General features: G+C 39.4%; 2 protein-coding genes across 7 annotated transcripts in view; both read left to right on the top strand.

Moving 5' to 3' along the window:
- Nucleotides 1-13683, top strand: part of LOC117578092 (neuropilin and tolloid-like protein 2) — a 62339-nt gene extending 48656 nt beyond the window's left edge. Inside the window, exons 9-13 of one of the 5 annotated variants that reach the window (XM_052008668.1) lie at nucleotides 4404-4486; nucleotides 6525-6824; nucleotides 9152-9329; nucleotides 9453-10425; nucleotides 13300-13683. In XM_052008668.1, coding sequence (XP_051864628.1) covers nucleotides 4404-4486; nucleotides 6525-6824; nucleotides 9152-9329; nucleotides 9453-9986 — 1095 coding nt within the window. In that variant the 3' untranslated portion in view covers nucleotides 9987-10425; nucleotides 13300-13683. Of the gene's footprint in view, nucleotides 1-915; nucleotides 1903-4403; nucleotides 4487-6524; nucleotides 6825-9151; nucleotides 9330-9452; nucleotides 10426-11070; nucleotides 12141-13299 lie in introns of those variants that run through there. The other 4 variants (XM_052008665.1, XM_052008667.1, XM_052008666.1 and 1 more) reach the window with 4 other exon arrangements.
- A 4008-nt stretch (nucleotides 13684-17691) lies between these two features.
- On the top strand, nucleotides 17692-19374 carry LOC117578095 (protein LST8 homolog). 2 transcript variants are annotated; one of them, XM_052008669.1, is made up of 3 exons: nucleotides 17692-17941; nucleotides 18014-18869; nucleotides 19289-19374. In XM_052008669.1, exons 1-2 carry the CDS (start codon nucleotides 17825-17827, stop codon nucleotides 18842-18844), a joined length of 948 nt encoding a protein of 315 aa, XP_051864629.1. In that variant the 5' UTR covers nucleotides 17692-17824; the 3' UTR covers nucleotides 18845-18869; nucleotides 19289-19374. The 2 variants fall into 2 exon arrangements, with proteins under 2 accessions (XP_051864629.1, XP_034119153.1); XM_034263262.2 differs by having other exon boundaries at nucleotides 18014-19374.
- Nucleotides 19375-19473: the final 99 nt, after the last annotated feature.

The raw sequence follows: 19473 nt of genomic DNA, 5'->3' as shown, positions 1-19473 counted from the left end.
TATTAATAGAAGCGAACGAGTTTTATTGTTGCATTTTACATATTTATTTTCCATGTTGGATTTCTTCTCTCAATTATTATTGATGGTTTTGCCTCGTTTCGCTTGTCATCTTGCGGTCTATCTCAACTTTTTTTTTATTGTTATGGTCTCTCGCTCTCGATCTCTTTCTCCCTTTTAGTGTGTCGCATTATGACAATTTCTTTTTATTATTGTAACTATTTATTTCGTTTTTTACTGCAATATTATTTTGTTACTCGATTTTGATGTGAAACTTTTGTAGTTTGGCTTCACATTACGAGCGTCCTCTGTGTATGTTTGCCTTGCACATTAGAAGAGTCCTCTACGTGTATGTGTGTGTGTGTATGTTTGGCTTTTGACGGTTGCAAGACATGACCGCTTGCCCTGCTTGGATTGTTAGTTTTGTTATGGTTTGTAATTTCAGTGACCAGCATCAGTTCTCCAACTGTGTGTGTGTGTGTGTGTGTGTAGTTGCAACTGGTTGCCAGTCGTGTCATGCATGATTCTTTGCCAACACACAAAAGCAGCTCAATTCCCGCTCACTTCCTTTTGGCAGTCTGAAAAATACGCATACGCACTGTTGGCCATAGACCAAGTTTGTCTCTCTCTCTCTGTCTGTCTCTGTCATTGTGATTGTGTTGTGTATTGTCTCTCTCTCTCTCTCTCTCTCTTTTTCTCTCTCTCTGTCTCTGTCTGTCTCTATCTTTTTGGTTGTCTGTTTTCACATCACATCACCACACAAATTCTCTCACACAAAACACACACACACACATTCTCTGTGTCGTCTCTCTCGCACACCATTCTCTCTACACACTGTCTCTCTCTTTCTTTCTTTCTCTTCCTCTCTCTCTCTCTCTCTGTCTGTTCTTCTGTTCTTTCTATATGTTCTATCCACAGGATGTGCCAGCGCTACGTGATAGCGTCTATCACATTGATTCGTTTGTCTTGGACGCTCCAAAGAGCGCCATATTCGTGGGATTACAGAATGATTTCTTGTGCGATTTCACCTACACTCGACACAAGGAGCAACAACAGCAGCAGCATGCTCTCGCCAACAACAACAACAGCAACGGCAACGGCAGCAGCCATACGCATACGCATACGAACAGCAACAGCAGCAACAGCTGCAGCCAGCGCAGCAGCATCGATAGCAGCAACAACAACAGTCAAATGCAGTTGCACAGCGAGAGCAACAGCAACAGCTTTGAGATGCAGCAGCAGGTGTTGCCATTGGGCGATGATTACGATTGCGATTACGATTGTGACTACGATTACGATTGCGTTAGCAGCAATGCTCTCGACAATCTCTGTCCCTATCAGCAACAGCAACAGCAGCAACCATCGGCTGAGGAGCAGCAACTGCAGCTGCAACTGCAACTGCGGCAAGATGTGGAGCAGCCAGAAGAAGAGGAAGAGCTAGACGAAGAGGAGGAACAGGCTGAGGAGGAAGCTGAGGAAGAGGAAGCAGAGGAAGAGGAGGAGTACGACGATGGCATTGGATTTAGCTGTGACAGCGACAGCGCCACCATCGCTGAGGATGATGAATTTGTGCTAGTCACTGGCCATTGTCTGCCACTGGCCAGCAACAACAACCACAATAACAACAACAACAATGGGAACAGCAACTCCAACTCGAACTGCAGCAGCTCATTGCAATGCAGCACGCCCACAGGCATTGATGGCTGCTCATCGGCAGCAGCATCGTCGACAACATCGGATGTGGACGCCATATTGCCGGACCTAACACCGCCATTGCCACCGCCACCGCCACCGCCGCCACCTCGCCACCAGCAGCCACAGCTGACGGTCAAGTCGATGCCGAAGGCTAGAAAGGCGCTGAAATTTTTCAATAAAATCATCTAATGCGAAACGATATCCCCCCGCCTTCTCTCTACTTCACTCCCCTTTCACTCCCCTTTCATGACATTTCTCATGCGTTTGTTGAATGTGGGCGTGGCCTCATTAAAAAGTCCAAAACGTTGCACAAAAGATCAGACACACACAGCTCAGACAGACAACCATTTGACCACATTGGGCTTTTGAGCCCATTTCCATTTGTTTCCTGCCTCTCTCCACCCTCTCCCACCCTCCTCCCCCTCGCACTGTCCGCAAGCGAGCTTTGTACACGCCTCGCGTAATTCGAGTTGATGCCTCATTAAAACTGCTGCTTGTTATTGCTGCAAATCTCTGGCATCGCTTCCTCGTCCTCGTCCTCCTTCTCTTCTACCTGTCGTCATTTATCATTCACTCATTTTCCCGAATGCGACACAATTATGTGAATCCGTTAAGCATACGCAGTGTGCGCCCCACTGCAAAACAAAAAACACTATTGAACGCAAAGCAGACGAACCCAACAAATTGACCAGCGCGATTTGAATCTAAAGCTAAGAAAAAACATATTTTCAAATCAGCGAAATTGATGTATTTATAAGTAGTTAGTTATAATTGAAATTCAGCTTAAAATACCGAAATATTTAACAAAATTTATTGAACAGTAATTAAACATATTAAGAATTTATGCATATTCATATCGAGCTGCAAATTTAATTGTTTGCCACTTGCCAAACTACGAGTATTTGGACTTCAGTTGATATCAAAAGTATTTGCTTTAAGCTATTTTAAATTTCAAGAATGCTAAACATTTTGCACAGCATCAGGTGTCGAGTTTGCATTCCTTTGCCAGCAATAACAGCAATAAATTTATGGTTTAAATAATTGAAATACTCAAGGAATTCAATGCAGCAAATAAATTTGCATTAATCGCATTTTAATCCTCAAGTTTTATTTACATTTTCATTTGAAGCGACAACAACAAAACGCAAAAGAAACTAAGAGACTTTTGTCGCCTTGAATGAAAGTGAAACACACATATGTATATGCATAACAATTTGTCACAATTCATAAAGTAAAACTAAAAGTGTTTAAACATTAGATGCAACAAATATGCTGCCAACTAGTTAACTTTAAATGTCATTTCGAATGTCCTTGCAGACACAGAAACATATTTCAAATTACATTTTAGCAAACAAAAAAAAAAACAATCTGTTAAAGCTAGACAATCAATTTGATGTTTCGTTTGCTTAAGTTCAAAGTTTGCAAGGCTCAAAAGAGAGAGAGAGAGGGAGAATGGCGAAAGAAGAAAAACCTTTTAAGCGATTGCGACTAGCAAAAGAGAAAATTTATAAATTGGTAAAGCGTAAAACCAAAGAACATAAAGTTGACTGCGATTCAGCATTATTGGCAGACATATTAACTAAGAGCGTATTCATTATACTATATATCCGACTATATATAATATAACGTTTTTTTTACACACATATATAATGTAATACTTATAGTTGTAGCTTTAGTTGTAGTTGTAGTTATCGAAACCGCAGGCAGCTTCAAACGATAATAAAATGCATAATAAACAGAGAGAGAAAAATGAATGTAAAGAAAAAAGAAAAAAAAGAAAATGTGCAGCAAATGTTTGGCTTGTATTTTATTATGAATGCAATTTGAGGTGCCGTCGACTAAGGGCCACAATGCGGCAATCTTGGCAAGCACTCCCAACGACGACGACGACGACGACGACGTCGACTCCACAAACAAGCTCAGATTCCAGCACGGGGAGAAAGGTCAAACCACCAGCAGTTGACCTGCCCTCTTTCTCCTGTCCTCTGTCCTCTTCCCAGTCCCTGATTTCCTTCTCTGTCCACTTGCATCGCCTTCGCTTGCTTGCTTCATTATTATGTAGTTTATTTGCGTATTTACGCTTCCTTTTATGCACGCTCAAGTGCAACACAGCCAGCGAGTGCTCGAGTTTGCCTCTTTCTGTTTTTCTGAGAGGTGCAACAACAATCGGCGTATTAATGACTTCGACTGCTTCGTCCTGGCTTCGTCCTTGGCACTGATGAAGAATCAGGTGGCGCGGCACTTAATTGCTACCCCGTAATCCAGCTGACAATCGACACAGACAGAGAGAATGACAGAGAGAGAGAGAGCGAAAGAGAGCGAGAGAGTGAGAGAGAGTGTTGAGTATTAATATTACACATACGCCACGTTGCACACACAATGCAACACACACACACCACACACCAAATTCCTTCCCTCCCTTGAAATTAAGGCTTTATTTGCATGATCGCAGCTCTTCCCCCCACCCCCACCCCCACTCGCAGCCAATCGCCATCTCGCCAGACCCGCCAAAATTAATTGAAAATATTTATTATTATGCTTATTACACACACACATATTGGATATACACACTATACACATACATACACATACACATATATGTACTATATACTATATGTACTGATAACGTTAACGTCGTTGACTCTCGTCTCTCATGCACATTATTTCGTTTCTGTGGCCATTTCTCGTGGCATCTTCTTCGGTCATTGCAGGAGCACATACGTGAGTCCAAGGAGAGCAAACTGGACGAGATGGGACGCAACTCCAAGGCACGTTCGCGTGAGAACATATCAAGGTAAGTGCACACCTTTGCCCTGCCTCCTTTCCCCTTTCCCCTTTCCTCTTTCCACTTTTCACCTCCATCGCTTACACTCCTGCCATCAGGCAAACTCATTAAGCCACATTATGTCCGCTTCATTGCCAACGAAAGGCAAAATCAAATTCGGCTATGCAACGCCAGCCATCGCATTAGGGTTGCCACCCCTTCCCACCTCACTTGACTTGCAAGTCAACCCTTAAACTTTACCTCAAGTTGTTGTTGCAGTTGCAACTTTAATTGGTGCAACACTTTTCCACAGCTTGTGGTATTATTGTATTACATATCAGAGAAATGAGTTTTGACAAACAAACAAAGAATATACATACAACATAAATTGCTAAAGTAGAATCATAGTTTAGAAATCATTATAACAAATATAATATATAAAAATGTACAAAATAAAGCAATCATTATTAAACATACATATACCAAAATGTAATATAAACTACACTATTAAAATCATAGTTTGGTATACATCAATAAAAATATTCTTACTTAATAATCGCTTCAAAAATTAAATTGCAGTATTCGAGTCTTAGATTAGAAATCATTATTAAACCTATAATGTGCAGCATTTGCAATATTGTAATCAATGCTTAGAAAACATCATTAGAAATATTCTATATAATGAGTATAGTCGCTTTAAAAAATAATCATAATTATAAATATTCTTAATACTAAATATAGTTGCTTTAAGAAAAGCATTTCTTATTTCCTAATAAGCAATAAATATAAAAAAAATATATAAAAATATACATAAATAACAAAAGAATAGAATACAGTTTAAATGTAATTGCCTTAATTAACATATTAACATATTAATATATCTATATATATAATTGTGTAAGTCCTGCCTGATTGACTGACTTATCAACTGAAAGACTAACTGATACATATACAGACCAAACTAACAGCACAAAACTCTCGATTAAACTGCTCAAATAACAATTCATTCGACTGCTGAATAAGTTGCGGAATTGAGCATCAGTGAGTGAATCACCAGAAAGACCATCACCCAGAATTAAAATGTAAATATGCAAGAATTACACCTTAAATAGTGGAATTGTGTATTCAAAAGTAAATACGTAAGAAAGCTACATTCGAGTGTGCTTTAAAATATACCAAATTAATATACTACAAAAGTGTACCGAAGGCTACAGTTGGTATATTGATAAAGTACTACATTCAAAATATACCATAGACTGCAAAATATACCAAATATACAGTCAAAGCAACTAAAACCCGTAGTAAGAAGGCGTTTTCGCCCATTAAAAGTATTTCTTAAATACCTTCAACAATTTTTGTCTGATCGCAAGTAAGGTTTCAGAGATCATAAATCATATACCAAAAATCGTGACTCTAGCTTCAAAATTACGCTAGTTCTTCGTTTTTTATCAATTTGCGGGGACAGAAGTGGGCGTGGCAAAATTTGAAACAAACTTGATCTGCATTGCAAACATAACAAATGCTGTTGACAAAAAATTATAACCTACCTCTGAAATCTCGGTGTTAATACGAACAGGCACAAAGTTATAATACCCTTCTACCTTAAGGGTAGCGAGTATATAAATTCATTATTTAAGACGAATTGAAAAAAGATAGAAATATACCTTAACATACCTTAATTTATACCTGGATTTATACCGGAAACTTTAGTGTTTTTTTTTTGTGTGTTCCAAATGTATATTTGATCTTGATTGCAAATGTATATCTAACAATAGACATAAAAGACAAAATTCGAAATTTGAAGCTTTTAAACACAGTATAGTTTGATTTAATTCGATAGTAATACTGAAGAGAGAAGTATTATATATGTTCACAGTATATATGTTTCTTATAGCTAGTATAAACATTGTTATGTATGATATAACTATGTCTTCATCACTTTCCTACCCTTACTCCACCACGACAATTTAATGGTTATATGTTTGCGAAATACTCTCGCATATAAATAATTAATTGCTTAATGCACAACAACTTAATGCTCGGCATTTAATTCGTTGACAATTTGCAGACAAAAGCATTCGCAGACCTCGTTACAAATTCTTGATGATGTGTCGAATCGTTATTATCGCGAGGCTGTTCCCATATCGACGCAGTCGAGCAAGGCGGACTTCAAGGAGAAGGAGCACAGCATTCTGCGTCGCCATCCCGACATGACCCAAACGACGCTGTGCGGTGGCGTTGGCGGTGGCGGTGGCGGTGGTGATGATGGTGAATCCTCGTCGACGACGACGGCAACGCACGAGATGATGACAAAGGCGGCGATTGCGACCGCGCCGGTTAATGCCTGTGATATGGGCTGTCAAACAAGGTGAGTGTGTGGACAGAAGAGCGGGGAGGGGAAAGGGGGGAGGAATACGAACCGGGGTTTGGTCATCATCGTCATTATCCATGGCATATGTGCAATAAACTAGACGCGAACAAATTGCAAAGTCAACGCTCAGCAAACAGCAGAAACAATGACACAATGTGTTCCCAGCAACATCAACGAGTCAAAACAGGATTTCTAATGTAGAGTTCGAAAAGGGGGTTAGAGGGGGTAGAGGGGGGAAGGAAACAGGAATGGGAAACAGAATTGGAATGGAGCAGGAGTTGAGTACGTAACCCGGAAACAGTGCCTGCTGCTTGTACAATACAAATCGATGCAAATATTTGTATTTGCATGCGTCTTCTCACACACACACACACAAACAGAGCTCTGAGTCAGAGTGTCTGCTAGAGGGAAGGGAAGGGAACGGAAGAGGGACACGTGAATGGGAGCATAGAGCTGTCTACACAAGCGGCACAATCACAAAACATGACGCAATGCATGCACAATAGAGATGACTTCGAATTCGGGATCCGCATAAATATTTTATAAGTCATGAGGCCACAGTGAACAGTTGCCAGAAATGCGTTAGCCAAGAATAATCAAGTGTGAATAATGCAAAAGTCTAGTATATGAATTTCTTTGATCAATTTTACAACAAAAGTGTGTTTGAAATGATATTTAATTAGTTTAAGGATCAAGTTAGCGAAGATAATTTGTAGTTGTAACAGTTCTATTAAACAGTCAGATCGTTGGAAACAGTTATAGAGCACACTTAGAGCAGTGGGAACAGTGCAACATCATATAACTAAGCCACAGCTTACACTTTAAAAGGAAGAGTTAAAATAGGCAACCGCAAATTTTTTACATAGGTAGAACAGCAGATGTAAACAAGTTGAGTGGGAACAGCTGCTGTAACATGTAGGGAACAGCAGTAAATAAGCGCATACTTGAATGGGAACAGCTGCATCAAAATAGACAAGGAACAGCAACAAATCAGTTAACAACAATTTAACCTATATATATAAAGAGAACAACAGCAGTAAACAAGCAAGTTGTAGTTGACAATGCATGATTTTTCAGTATCTGAATTAAATTTATAATTTCGTCATTTGCGCAATTTGTACATCACAATTGAAAAAAGAGATTATTGTTGTTGATCTATTCTAGCAAATTTCCTATAATTAACAACAATTGGAAACAATATCAGCTGTAATAAATTAGGGGATAATTTAAGTGTATAAAAAGAAATAAATTTTGAAACAATTTCCTTTTTAAGCATTAGTTATTTTACAATCAAAAATATAAAAAAGTGATGTTATTCTCAATTTCATAACTATATTCCGTAACTCAAATATGGACATACAAATTATCGCTAAGAACATTAACAAACTTCAGACGGCTCACAATTAGGTGGAATGAGAACAGCAGTAGCAAGCGAGCATGAACTTAATTGGGAACAGTCGCTGCAAGCAGGCATTCTTCTATGTAGGAACAGTAGTAACCAAAAAAATATGCAATTGAATGGAAACAACTTCAACTAAACAAACATATAGTTAAGTAGGAACAGCAGCAACAAAACGAACTTGTAGTGAAATGAGAACAGCAGCAGCAGCGAGGATAGAAAGACGTGGGAACAGCAGTAGCAAGCGAGCATAAAGTAAATAAAGAACAGTGGCCGCCAATCAAGCATACAATTGATTGGGAACAGCACCAGCTAAGCAAGTATTGAATTGATTGGGAACAGTAAACATCTAGTTAAATGGGAACAGCAGCAACTTAACGAGCTTGCAGTTAAACGAGAATAACAGAAGAAGCTAGTATAGGTAGAAGTAGGAACAGCTGAAGCAAACGAGTATGGAGAGAAGTGGGAACAGTTACAGCAAGCAAGCATTTTGTTGAGTTGGAAAAATAGCAGTAAATCGAAGTGAGAACAGCAACAAAGCGAGCTTGCAATGAAGTAATAATAAGTAGGAACAGCTTAAGCAAACGAGCATACAAATGAGTGGGAACAGCAATGACTTCAATGGGAACAACAGCAGTAACTAGTAGATAACACATAACAGACACAGTTCACAGTTCACAGTTGAAGCTTTATTCAGTCACAGTTTTTGCTTAGCGCAGATCTCAGGCTACTTGCATGTTTTAGACCATATGCCAGCAATGGAGAAGGAAGGGGGAAGGCAAAGCGAAAGCCAGCACAGACTCTGCAGGGTTTACTTAACGAGTATGAAAGACAAATATTGAAACGTTACAAACACTTCTCTTTTTCTCTCTCTCTCTCTCTCTCTCTTTTTCACTCGCTGCGCTCACCTTTTGGAACCCAACAGGGAATCGCTGTTTGCCAACAGTCCCAGCGCCGTTGCCACGCTAATGAGACAAAAGTCCAGCTCGTCATCGTTGGGCGGCGGCAGCGGAATGGGCGTGGCTGTGATGCCACCGCCACCGCCACGCTTCTTCAGCACATTTGGCTATGATCAGGGCCTGGGTCCGGGCATGGGAGGAGGAGTAGGAGGAGGTGGAGGTGGAGGAGGAGGAGGAGCTGGTGCTGGGATGGGCATGGGCATGATTGCGATATCGCCAACGCTGCCAGCTACAACGCCGCCGCCGCCATCGTCGGCATCTGCGCAGCTGCTCAACACGCTGACGCGTCGCAGCCAAATGCACAACATGCAACACGCGCCGTCGCAACACGAATCCCTCGAGCTCGAGGAGCGGCACAGCGGTGTTGGCGGTGCAGGCGGCGGTGGCGGTGGTGGTGGCGGTGGTCATCGCTCGCATTATGGTCTAATAGTGGCATCCGCCGTTAAGCCGCAGGAGATGTGCCATCATCATCATCAGCACCAGCAGCAGCAGCAACAACAGCAGCAACGAACGCCACATCATGCACATCCTGCGCATCAGCATCAGCAGCAGCAACAGCAGCAAGCGCCGACGGTGGCAACGCGATTGCCGCACATGATGCACGCCCAGAAAGCACCAAGCCAAACGATGCTGCCCTTGGGCAAGGCGGGAGCAGGCGGAGGCGGAGGGGGAGGTGGAGGCAACACTGCTGGACCGCATGCTGGCGGTGGTGGTGGGAAGCAGCTGAAGAACGAGGAATCCAAAGTGTTCATCGACATACGGAATTCAGCGCCAGACGTGATTATCATGACGTCCCATTGACATTTAAGGATTGCCCGCCAATCAACAGCAGCACTAGCATCAGCAGCAGCAGCAGCAACGGCAGCAGCAATAGTAACAACAACAACAACAGCAACATTGACCAACAACAGCAACAACGACGACGACGACGACGACAGCATCACAATGGCTGGCATATTAACCACAGCCACAACGGCGCCGCTGACACGACACGGACATTCACGCAGACAGGCGCACGAGCCAGGACACGAACAAGGACACAGACACAGACACAGACACAGACATGGACATGGACAGGGACATGAAGACGGCGTGGCGCAATCAGGCAAACGAATACGAATAGCAAAACGCCAGCTTTCCGGCCGGAACAAAGTGTCGCAGTCGCAGTCGGAGCAGATGCATTTTTTCGTTTTTTATGCGTTTTGTTTTGCACGTTTTTATGCGGCGACTTTAAGGCCAGGTAACGGCTTCCCTTATTTTGCACTAGCACTTTAACTTTTACCATCAACAACATTTTTCAATTATTTGTAAATTGCAATTGTTGCTCAGCTGTCTGCGAAATGTCAAGACTAAAGCCAAGACTAAAGCACTCACACACACATTACAACTACACTTTTATACACACACACACGCTCTGATTACAACATAATACACTTGCTTACACAACGCACATGAAGTCAGCAAGGTAGACACTAAGCAGACGCAACATGGCGTATGCGCAACGTCGAGAGACGACAACGACGACAACAAGCAGAAAGCGACAGCAACGCGTTCTTTGGCGTTGACCACGAAACTGAACCGTGTCTGCTATCTGTTATCTGTTATCTGTTATCTACTACTATGCTGTCCTGTCTCACAAGCATACGCACATATGTTGTTTCACCTGTCCTGCTCTCCTTGCATTCCTGCTCGTCGCCAGCACTTCCTCAGCTTCTGCTCTTTCTCCTATTCTAGTGCTACCTTTCACTACTACAGCTTCTCTTCCTCCTACTCCTACACCTGCTCTTCCCTTGTCTCCCCTTCCCCTGTCTCTTTCCCTATCTCCTCTCCTGTCTCCTCTCCAGTCTCTTCTCCCCCATCTACTCTCTCGACACCCTTCTTGCAGTTACTTCACTTGGCTATCGCATCGTGGCGGGTAACTTCTTCATTTACATGCATGCGAAACGTGCCGACAGCTTGCCCGCTCACTCAGTCCAAGTCGAGTCCAATCCAGCTCAGCTCAGTTCAGTTCAGTTCAGTCCATCCATCATCGCGTGGCACGTGCAACCAAACCGTGCAACGTCCAGCAAAGCAATTTGCGTGAAAATAGTTTTTTAAGTGATTTTCGCCCTGCATTCGTTACGCTGCGAGATGTTTTAATCATTTAATTAAATTGTTTTCCATTTACTTCATCCTTTTACACTACACCCCACCACTTAAATCTCACATTTTACTTTGATTATCTGTTTGTGTATTGCATTCATCACTTTCTTTTTATTTTACTTGACTCATCTTGGACTTGACTTTGAGTTTCAGATTTTGGAGCCCTTTTTTTTGGCAATTCATTCATTGGTTACTCAAATATCATTTCACCGTCAGATTGTCTTTCCATTTGCTGGCGTTTTGATTTCACTTTTCACTCTGCAAAAAGAAAAGAAAAACACCAACAAGCTGTCAGCTCACAATTAGCACGGTCACCGTATTGCGTTTTGGATTTTCGATGCGGCTTTCTGGCTTTTCTCTCTTACCTATCTGTGTCAATCAGGGCGGAAAAATCGTTCTGCGTGGGCGTTCCAACATTTCAATTCGCTGCGATTTTGTTGCCATAAGAAGACTGCTTTTTTATCGTATATCGATATTGGAATTCATATAATTCACTATCGATTTTATCAATCGATCAATTATATTTTCATTTCAATTCGCTGCGATTAGATGCAAGAATTTTTATCGTCTATCGATATTCATTTGATTTACTATCGACATGATATCGATAGCTTTGCGATGTAGTTATAACAACTTTATATTTCAATTCTATCCGAATTTGTTGCGATTAGGTGAGAGCATTTTTATCGTCTATCGATATTGGAATCCATTTCATTTACTATCGATTGCATACGATGTAGTTATTACAATTTTATGTTCATTAATATTTCAACTATCCTGCCTAATAAATATCAATATTTCAGCTAGCTGAGCTTAATTCTTAATTCAACATATGACTCTTTAATATTATGCAGACATTAATCACTTAAATCGCCCGCTGATACTATCGATAGTCAACAATATATATTTCATTTCGAAGACTTTAATAAAAAATACTATGAGTCCCTTTTCAAACATACGATTAAATTGAAAGAACTCCAACGCCAAAAAAAAAAACAGACAGAAAAAAAAAACATAGGAAATGAATGTTGGAACAAAGCTGGATAACTGATGTCTATAGTGTAGAGGGGGCAACGGTAAGAGGAAGAGGAACTGGTTGTGGATGTGAATGTGAATGTGTGGCTGTGGAAACGAGTGCGGTACTAAGCTAAAAACGCCAGGCAATTTGATTGATTGAATTGAATGAGCAGCGCGCAGCAATGATGATGAACAATAAGAGAGGGAAAGGTAAGGGGGATGACACAACAGACACGTTGGAGAGGGGAGGAACTAGCGCGGATGAAGTGAAGTAAAGTGAAGGTAGTGAGAAAAATCACTCATTACTCATAACATGCGCTGGGTCATGCAGTCTTGCAATTTGAAGCACAAATCATTAGCAAGATTAAAGGATGATTAAAAAGTGACAGCCACAAGTTGAAACCGAAACCGAAACCGAAACCAAAAGCGAAACCGAAGTCAAAGTCAATGACCACAAAAAGACGAATAAAAAGATGAAGATGCTTACAACTTACTTACATAGACAATTTGTAGTCCCTTCTCAGCTGAGGCGAAGAAAAAGGCGAAATACGATGATGAGATGTAAGAGGGGGGATGGAAGGGGGGAGAGATCGCCATACCTAGCTCAAAAAAGTCTTGGGAACTTGGACAGTTGGATGTGCTTTAAATGCCAGCCATAAAATGAATTTTCTACTCTCGCTTTTCTTTTTTTTTTTTGTTTTACCGCAAAACTCATTAAAAATATGAAAATGTTGAAAATGGTCAAAAAGTTTTTACCAAGAATAACACACAGACAAACACAAACATATACACATACACATACACATACACATACACATAGTTGGTGTGTGCGTGCTTTTAGTCTAATTTCATTTGATTTGATTTCATTTTTATATTTCAATTCAATGCCATTTTGTTGAATTACATTCATTATTTATATGTATGTTATTTTATATTGTTTTTAAATTATTTTCAGACCATAATTTTCAACTGGGAAAAGCTGCACAAGCGATAATTAAATTTAATTGATTACGCTTTTTACACCTTGTTGCTGGCTCTCACTCACACACTCTCTTTCTCTCTCTTACTTATTATTATTGCCATCATTATTATTATTATTATTATTATTGTTACTATGATTGTTATTATTGCTGCGACTACGCACATGCTTTATACTAGCCATTAATTGTAGTACGAGTTGATTTTCGTTCCCAGTCTTTTATTTCATTAATTTCTTTTTTTTTGTGTTTGATATTAAGGGTTACCTGGGTTGAGCAATTGTGCATTCAAGTGCACCGAAAATTGACAGGCAATATTCAATATACATATTATGTATACCCTGTAACCTAGTTGAGAGGATGTGATCCCGCATTTTAAAGAACTTCCTTTATGCCAACTGCCGGTTTAAATCGATTCTTTTGTTTTTTTCTAATTTCAAATTGAATTTGAAAATTTGTAATTACTAGTTACAGGGTATCTGGCAACTCTGACTCACACTTAGTTTCAGTTTATACATTTAAATTTGAATTTTCAACCATTTTTTGACGACAACAAATAATTGTACATACATAATAAAGTCGAAAACTTTGACAGTCATACTGCGAACTATCGATAAGCTTTTTATACTTCGATATACATATACACACACACATAAATGTGCATACATATGTATGTGTCTATACATAAACTATCATACTTGTTAAAGTACAGAATCAGATGAAGTGTGTTTTTCTTTTTCTTTTGTGGATTTGTATTTTATGTTTGTTAACAAAACTGTTTTTTGTAATATTCATAGCTAAATGTAATTTCAATAAAGTTCAACTTAAACTGAAATGAAAGCTAAGCTTCGGCTCTAGAATTAATATACACTATGTTATGTTATTTATGTTACTCTTCTCCCCTGGCCCTCTATAGTTTTTTAAAACTTGACTATTAGTGAAATTGTGTAAATACATCTAAATGAAAATACAAAAACAAACGAAAAAAAAGAACGAAAAACTAACCAAGACGGTAACGAACTGTCAGAGATTTAGCGATTTTACTACAATAATTGAATCGATTACAAGTATCGTACTCGTAATTGTCTACTAGATAAGTCTAATGATAAAAACTATACAGTTTTTTTGTAAAGAGAATTTTTTGTAAACGAGCAAAACATACTTCAAGTATAAAAGAAACAAAAACAAAATACTGATTAAAGAAAACAAACTAAAAATGCAAAAAAAAAAAGGAGAAAATAAAAAAAAAAACAATTTTTATTAGATGTTATATTCTTAAATACACATTATACATATATATGTACATATATACTCGTAAATATATATGTATTATCTTTTTTTTTTGAATAGCATTAACACGCATAAATCTAACGACTGCAAGTATTGTATGTACTGTACTGTAAATTGCCCCGATAAAAATTCTGAATGGCGCATATTATGCATACATAAAATTTAAATAAAATGTGAAGAGAGAACGAAAATTTAATAACAAATGCATTGTTTAAAACGTGAAATGTAATTTTTAAGCAAAATTGTGTGTGTGGCAAAAATGTATAAAACAAAAATACAAGTCGAATGCGACTTAATAAATTTCATTGTGCAAAATGAGCAACATGGCGTTTTCATTGCATTTTATTTTCAGTCAAAGCCCTATAATAAATACCTTTACAACACCAATAGTGCACATTAAGTGCGAGTTTATTTGTATTTAAATTGATTTTATCTGAAAGGTTAAAGATCTATACATTTTGTCGCAAGCAACAAAACGGTTTGGTCCGTACATGTGGAGTGGCGCCATCTATCGATCGTTTTGGCAATGTCGATTTAAATTGACGCAGCCTGAAAGTATGCTTTCAAAATAAAAAGCTAAAATTGGAAATTGTGCAAAAATAAATTTGTAAAGCACACTTTGAGGGTGTGCCACGGGTCTATTCTCAAAAACACGCTTTATTTATGATGCTGTATTTCTGCTTCCTGCTGATTTATGTTCGCCGGGTAATTCGCCAGCTGTTTTGGCACATTGTAGCCCTCAGCTGTTCTTGCTCATTTGGTTACTTGAATCGTCATGAACATCTAAAAATGCCAAGTCAGCTGGTTCAATACCAGGCGAACATAAATGAACAGCAAGCAGAAATAAAGCAAGTATATACTAAGTGAATGGCGTCATATTTGAAATTAGCGCGCAACGGCCACTGCATGTGTTACATATTTTCTAGCATTCTTTCTTTTCTTTCTTTAAATAGGCAAGTAACTTGCTGTGTTTTCGCTTGCTGCTGATTTATGCTCGCCTGGTGTTTCATCTGCTGACTCGGCACATTCTAGATCACTTAAAGTCGCCATGAACGGCTAAAAACTGGCAAATCATCTGGTGAAATACCAGGCGAACAGAAATCAGCAGCAAGCTAAAATACGGAAAGTCTCTTGATAAATGAATGACGTCATCTTACGATCGTTATTTTAAAATTTTAGCGGTTTTGCTCCATTGTCGGTAGCTTTCAAATTTGAAATTGGCGCGCAATGGGCACAGCAAATATTACTTCGACATACGATAGATGGCGCTAATAAATAAGCAAGTAAATTGCTGTATTTCGGCTTGCTGCTGAATTATGTTCGCCTGGTATTTCATCTGCGAACTCGTCAATTTTTCGCCCTCAGCTGTTCTTATTCTTAGCCACTTAAAACTGTCATGAACGACCAAAAACTGCCAACCCAGCTAGTGAAATACCAGGCGAACATACAGCAGTCACTTGCCTGCTGGGTGCCGCCAAACTAGATTTAAAATATAGCACCCTCAAAGTATGCTTCAAAAAATAATTATTTTTACAGCAAACCTTGGCGCGTCATTTCAAAAATTTAAATTTTAAAGAATACCGACAGAGAAGCAATCCGTTAAAATTTGAAAATAAATTGCTTCCTACAGGCCGCTCAGTCAGCTAACAATTGTATGCTGTGGGTGGGTCTTCGAAAAGCCGGTACTGAAAGATGCAGATATTGGCTCGTCATCCAAACCTGCATGGAGAGGGGGAGGAGAGGGATCGCCTTCAGATGGTCATCCAAATTTATATTAGAAGGGGATGGTGGGGTATACCCACGGGATAGTACCAAGTACGTCATGATTGATAGGCTGAGTTTGCATCTTTACCATTGGCCGACACCTGTCCCCCTATAGAGGTTTTGTGACGCGTTTTCTTCAATGTGCACATTTTTCCTATGCAGAAATATGAAATATCAATTACAACTGCTCTTCTGCACTGTGAGGCTTAAGTCGATTTGTAGTCTATTATGTTCGCTTGATATTTTAACATGCCGAAGGACAAGCCAATTGTCCATAATATTGTCCTTTAAAAACGTGACAGGATACGGAAAATATATAACTTTTTCTTGGAAGGGAACACTATTTAATAAGCCATATCTCGACGAAATCCCACATCATATTGCCTTACCTTACTTAATGACTTACCTTTTTGTAATGACGGCGACTAATACTATTGAATTACATTCAAAGATTTTAAGAATCTTAAATAAAAAGGCACAAAATTGTATTTTTAGTTAGAAAAATGCTGACAAAATTAAATAATCCGGTTTTATAATTTATTTAATGAAAAGTCAAGGCTAAAGAGCTTTCACTGTATGTTGGGTTTAATTCCGAGCGAAAACGTTCTAAATCTGGCAAAAAGCATCCCATACCTAAAACGGTTAACTAAAGATTTCGTTAAAAGAGAAGTAAGTGAACAAATTAAAGAGAGAAAAGGAGAAAATAGAGTATAAGAGAATTTATGCTAAATGGAGCATGTCCTAGTTTCGAAACGTGTTCCACTCTTAACGACAAGGACACAACGAATATCATCGAATACAACGACTTTTATAACAGATGGATTCTATTGTGATGATGATAAGAAAGTGAAATAAAGAAATTAACTTATTTTCGACTAAAAAATAATATATAATTAATAATTTGACTTGTATAAAATTTGAAAGGGCAGCAAATAATAAAACTACACCTGCCAAAGGATAATTGTTCACCTAAACAATCTGTTCCCTGTGGAACTTCGAATTTGAAGAACCAACATGTTTTTGAACCGCTGAACGAATCCTTGCATTGCGGTGGAGCAAATATCGACATGCGGAGCAAATAAATTATCGATTAATGGTTTACTGTTATTACGTTTGTTATCGGTAGTCTTTAACTATTATTCACAATGAATTTTAATAATAGAAAATGGAATAAGGCGTTTAAAAAACACTATTTTTTCTTAAAAATTCCAGAAAATTGCGAATAATGTTTCGCAGTCAAGAGTAACCACCCCATGGATAAAAACGATGGTATATTTTAGTATATTTTGAAAGTTAATTTAGTATATTATGGTGTTTCAGTTGCGGTCACGCTGGCTCCAGTCCAGAATATCCAAAATTCTCAACAAAAAAAAAACGAAAACATAAAGAACTCTAAATACGGCGATGTGCAAGTTTAGCACGCAATAACAACACAATAACTGTGCCGCAATGGAAGCGACGGAAGACCAGCTTATACTAGCCACTGGTGGCTATGACCACACCATTAAAGTGTGGCAGGCGCACACCGGCAACTGCATTAAAACCATGCGCTTTGTGGAGACCTCGGTAAGTGGAGAGACTCGAATCTGAGACATTGACACAATTAACTGCAATTGCCTTTTTATCGCTTATGGCTAGCAAGTGAATGCGCTGGATCGTACGCCGGACAAGACACGCCTGGCTGCGTGTGGCTATCAATGCATTCGACTGTACGATTTGGAATCGAATTGCACGGCGCCGGTGATCAATTTCGATGGTGTGCAAAAGAATGTGACACGATTAGGTTTCCAGGAGGAGGGCAAATGGATGTTTACCGCCGGCGAGGATCATCGTGTGCGCATCTGGGACATGATCTCTGCTCCGCCGCATTGTTCCCGTGTGTTTGACTGTCAGGCGCCTGTAAATGCGGCTTGTCTGCATCCCAATCAAGTGGAAATTGCAATGGGCTCACAGAATGGCGGCGTCTATCTGTGGGACGTCAAGTCCGAGGAGCACGAACAGTTGGTGCCCGAAATGGACGCATCCATACAAGATGTGGCCATCTCCCCGGATGGACATTACATGGCGGCGGCAAACAACAAGGGCAACTGTTACATCTGGCAGCTAAGCATTAATCCCCACCAGAAACTGAGCATCATTTGTCCCAAGAAGAAGATACAGGCGCACAGTCGTTCAATATTGCGCTGCAAATTCAGTCCAGACTCGCGATTGCTGGTGACGACATCGGGCGATGGCACCGCATGCATTTGGAAGACGGATGATTTCACCAAATGGCGCGAACTGTCCATCGAGAACTATTGGGTGTGGGATGCTGCATTCAGTGCCGATTCCAAATGGCTGTTCACGGCCAGCTCCGATGGTATTGCGCGCCTCTGGAAGCTCTATACCAAAGCATTGGCGCGCGATTATACGGGCCACAGCAAGGCAATTACGGCACTATCCTTTAAAGACGAAATTGTCGCCGATTAGAGTCGTTCATGCATAGGTTGGCGAGGTAGGCCTTAGTGGTTTAGCAATTAATTTATATAGTATATATACATATATATGTATATGCATACAGTAAAATATGCCAATTAATTGTTTGCGACAGGCATCTATTCTTCTATTGAATATCTTAAGAAATCATACGAATCGTTAAAAAAACGCAATGTTTATAATGAAATTAACCACAAACTGAAATTACTTCAGATTTCAACTGTCAATTAATTGATTGAAGTAGTTACAGTTTTTAGTTAGTTTTTTCTTTATAAACATTGCATTTATTTACGTATTGTTTATTTCTTATGAATAGTAATTCTTAAATTAATAATACTAGCAAACAACAAAATTTATAGACAACAAATTTAATGCGAGCAAACAATTAATTGACATACACAATTGACATGTATATAATCCACACACGATAAACAATAGGTCAAGATAATCGAGTCATTTGCATCTCCACGATTCTCATCAATCCTGCTGGATGGCTGACCAGCGATGGGCAAAAAAAAAAAACACAAACAAAACAAAAACGAAGAAAACTGAACTGAATCTAAATATTGAGAATGTGTGTTGCACTTTTTTTTGGCCACCAACAACAAAGAACATACAATTTG

This window comes from Drosophila albomicans, chromosome X (genome assembly GCF_009650485.2).
Source record: "Drosophila albomicans strain 15112-1751.03 chromosome X, ASM965048v2, whole genome shotgun sequence".
Lineage (NCBI taxonomy): Eukaryota > Metazoa > Arthropoda > Insecta > Diptera > Drosophilidae > Drosophila > Drosophila albomicans.
Note: the sequence above shows the minus strand (reverse complement) of the source record. Positions and strands in the feature narration are given on the sequence as shown.

What these genes read in the sequence shown, in the direction of transcription:
- LOC117578095 (XM_052008669.1), top strand. Translation starts at nt 17,825, where the DNA reads ATGGAAGCGACGGAAGACCAGCTTATACTAGCCACTGGTGGCTATGAC. An exon ending in TGCGCTTTGTGGAGACCTCG is followed by an intron (nt 17,942 to 18,013) that starts GTAAGTGGAGAG and finishes GCTTATGGCTAG; the next exon opens with CAAGTGAATGCGCTGGATCG.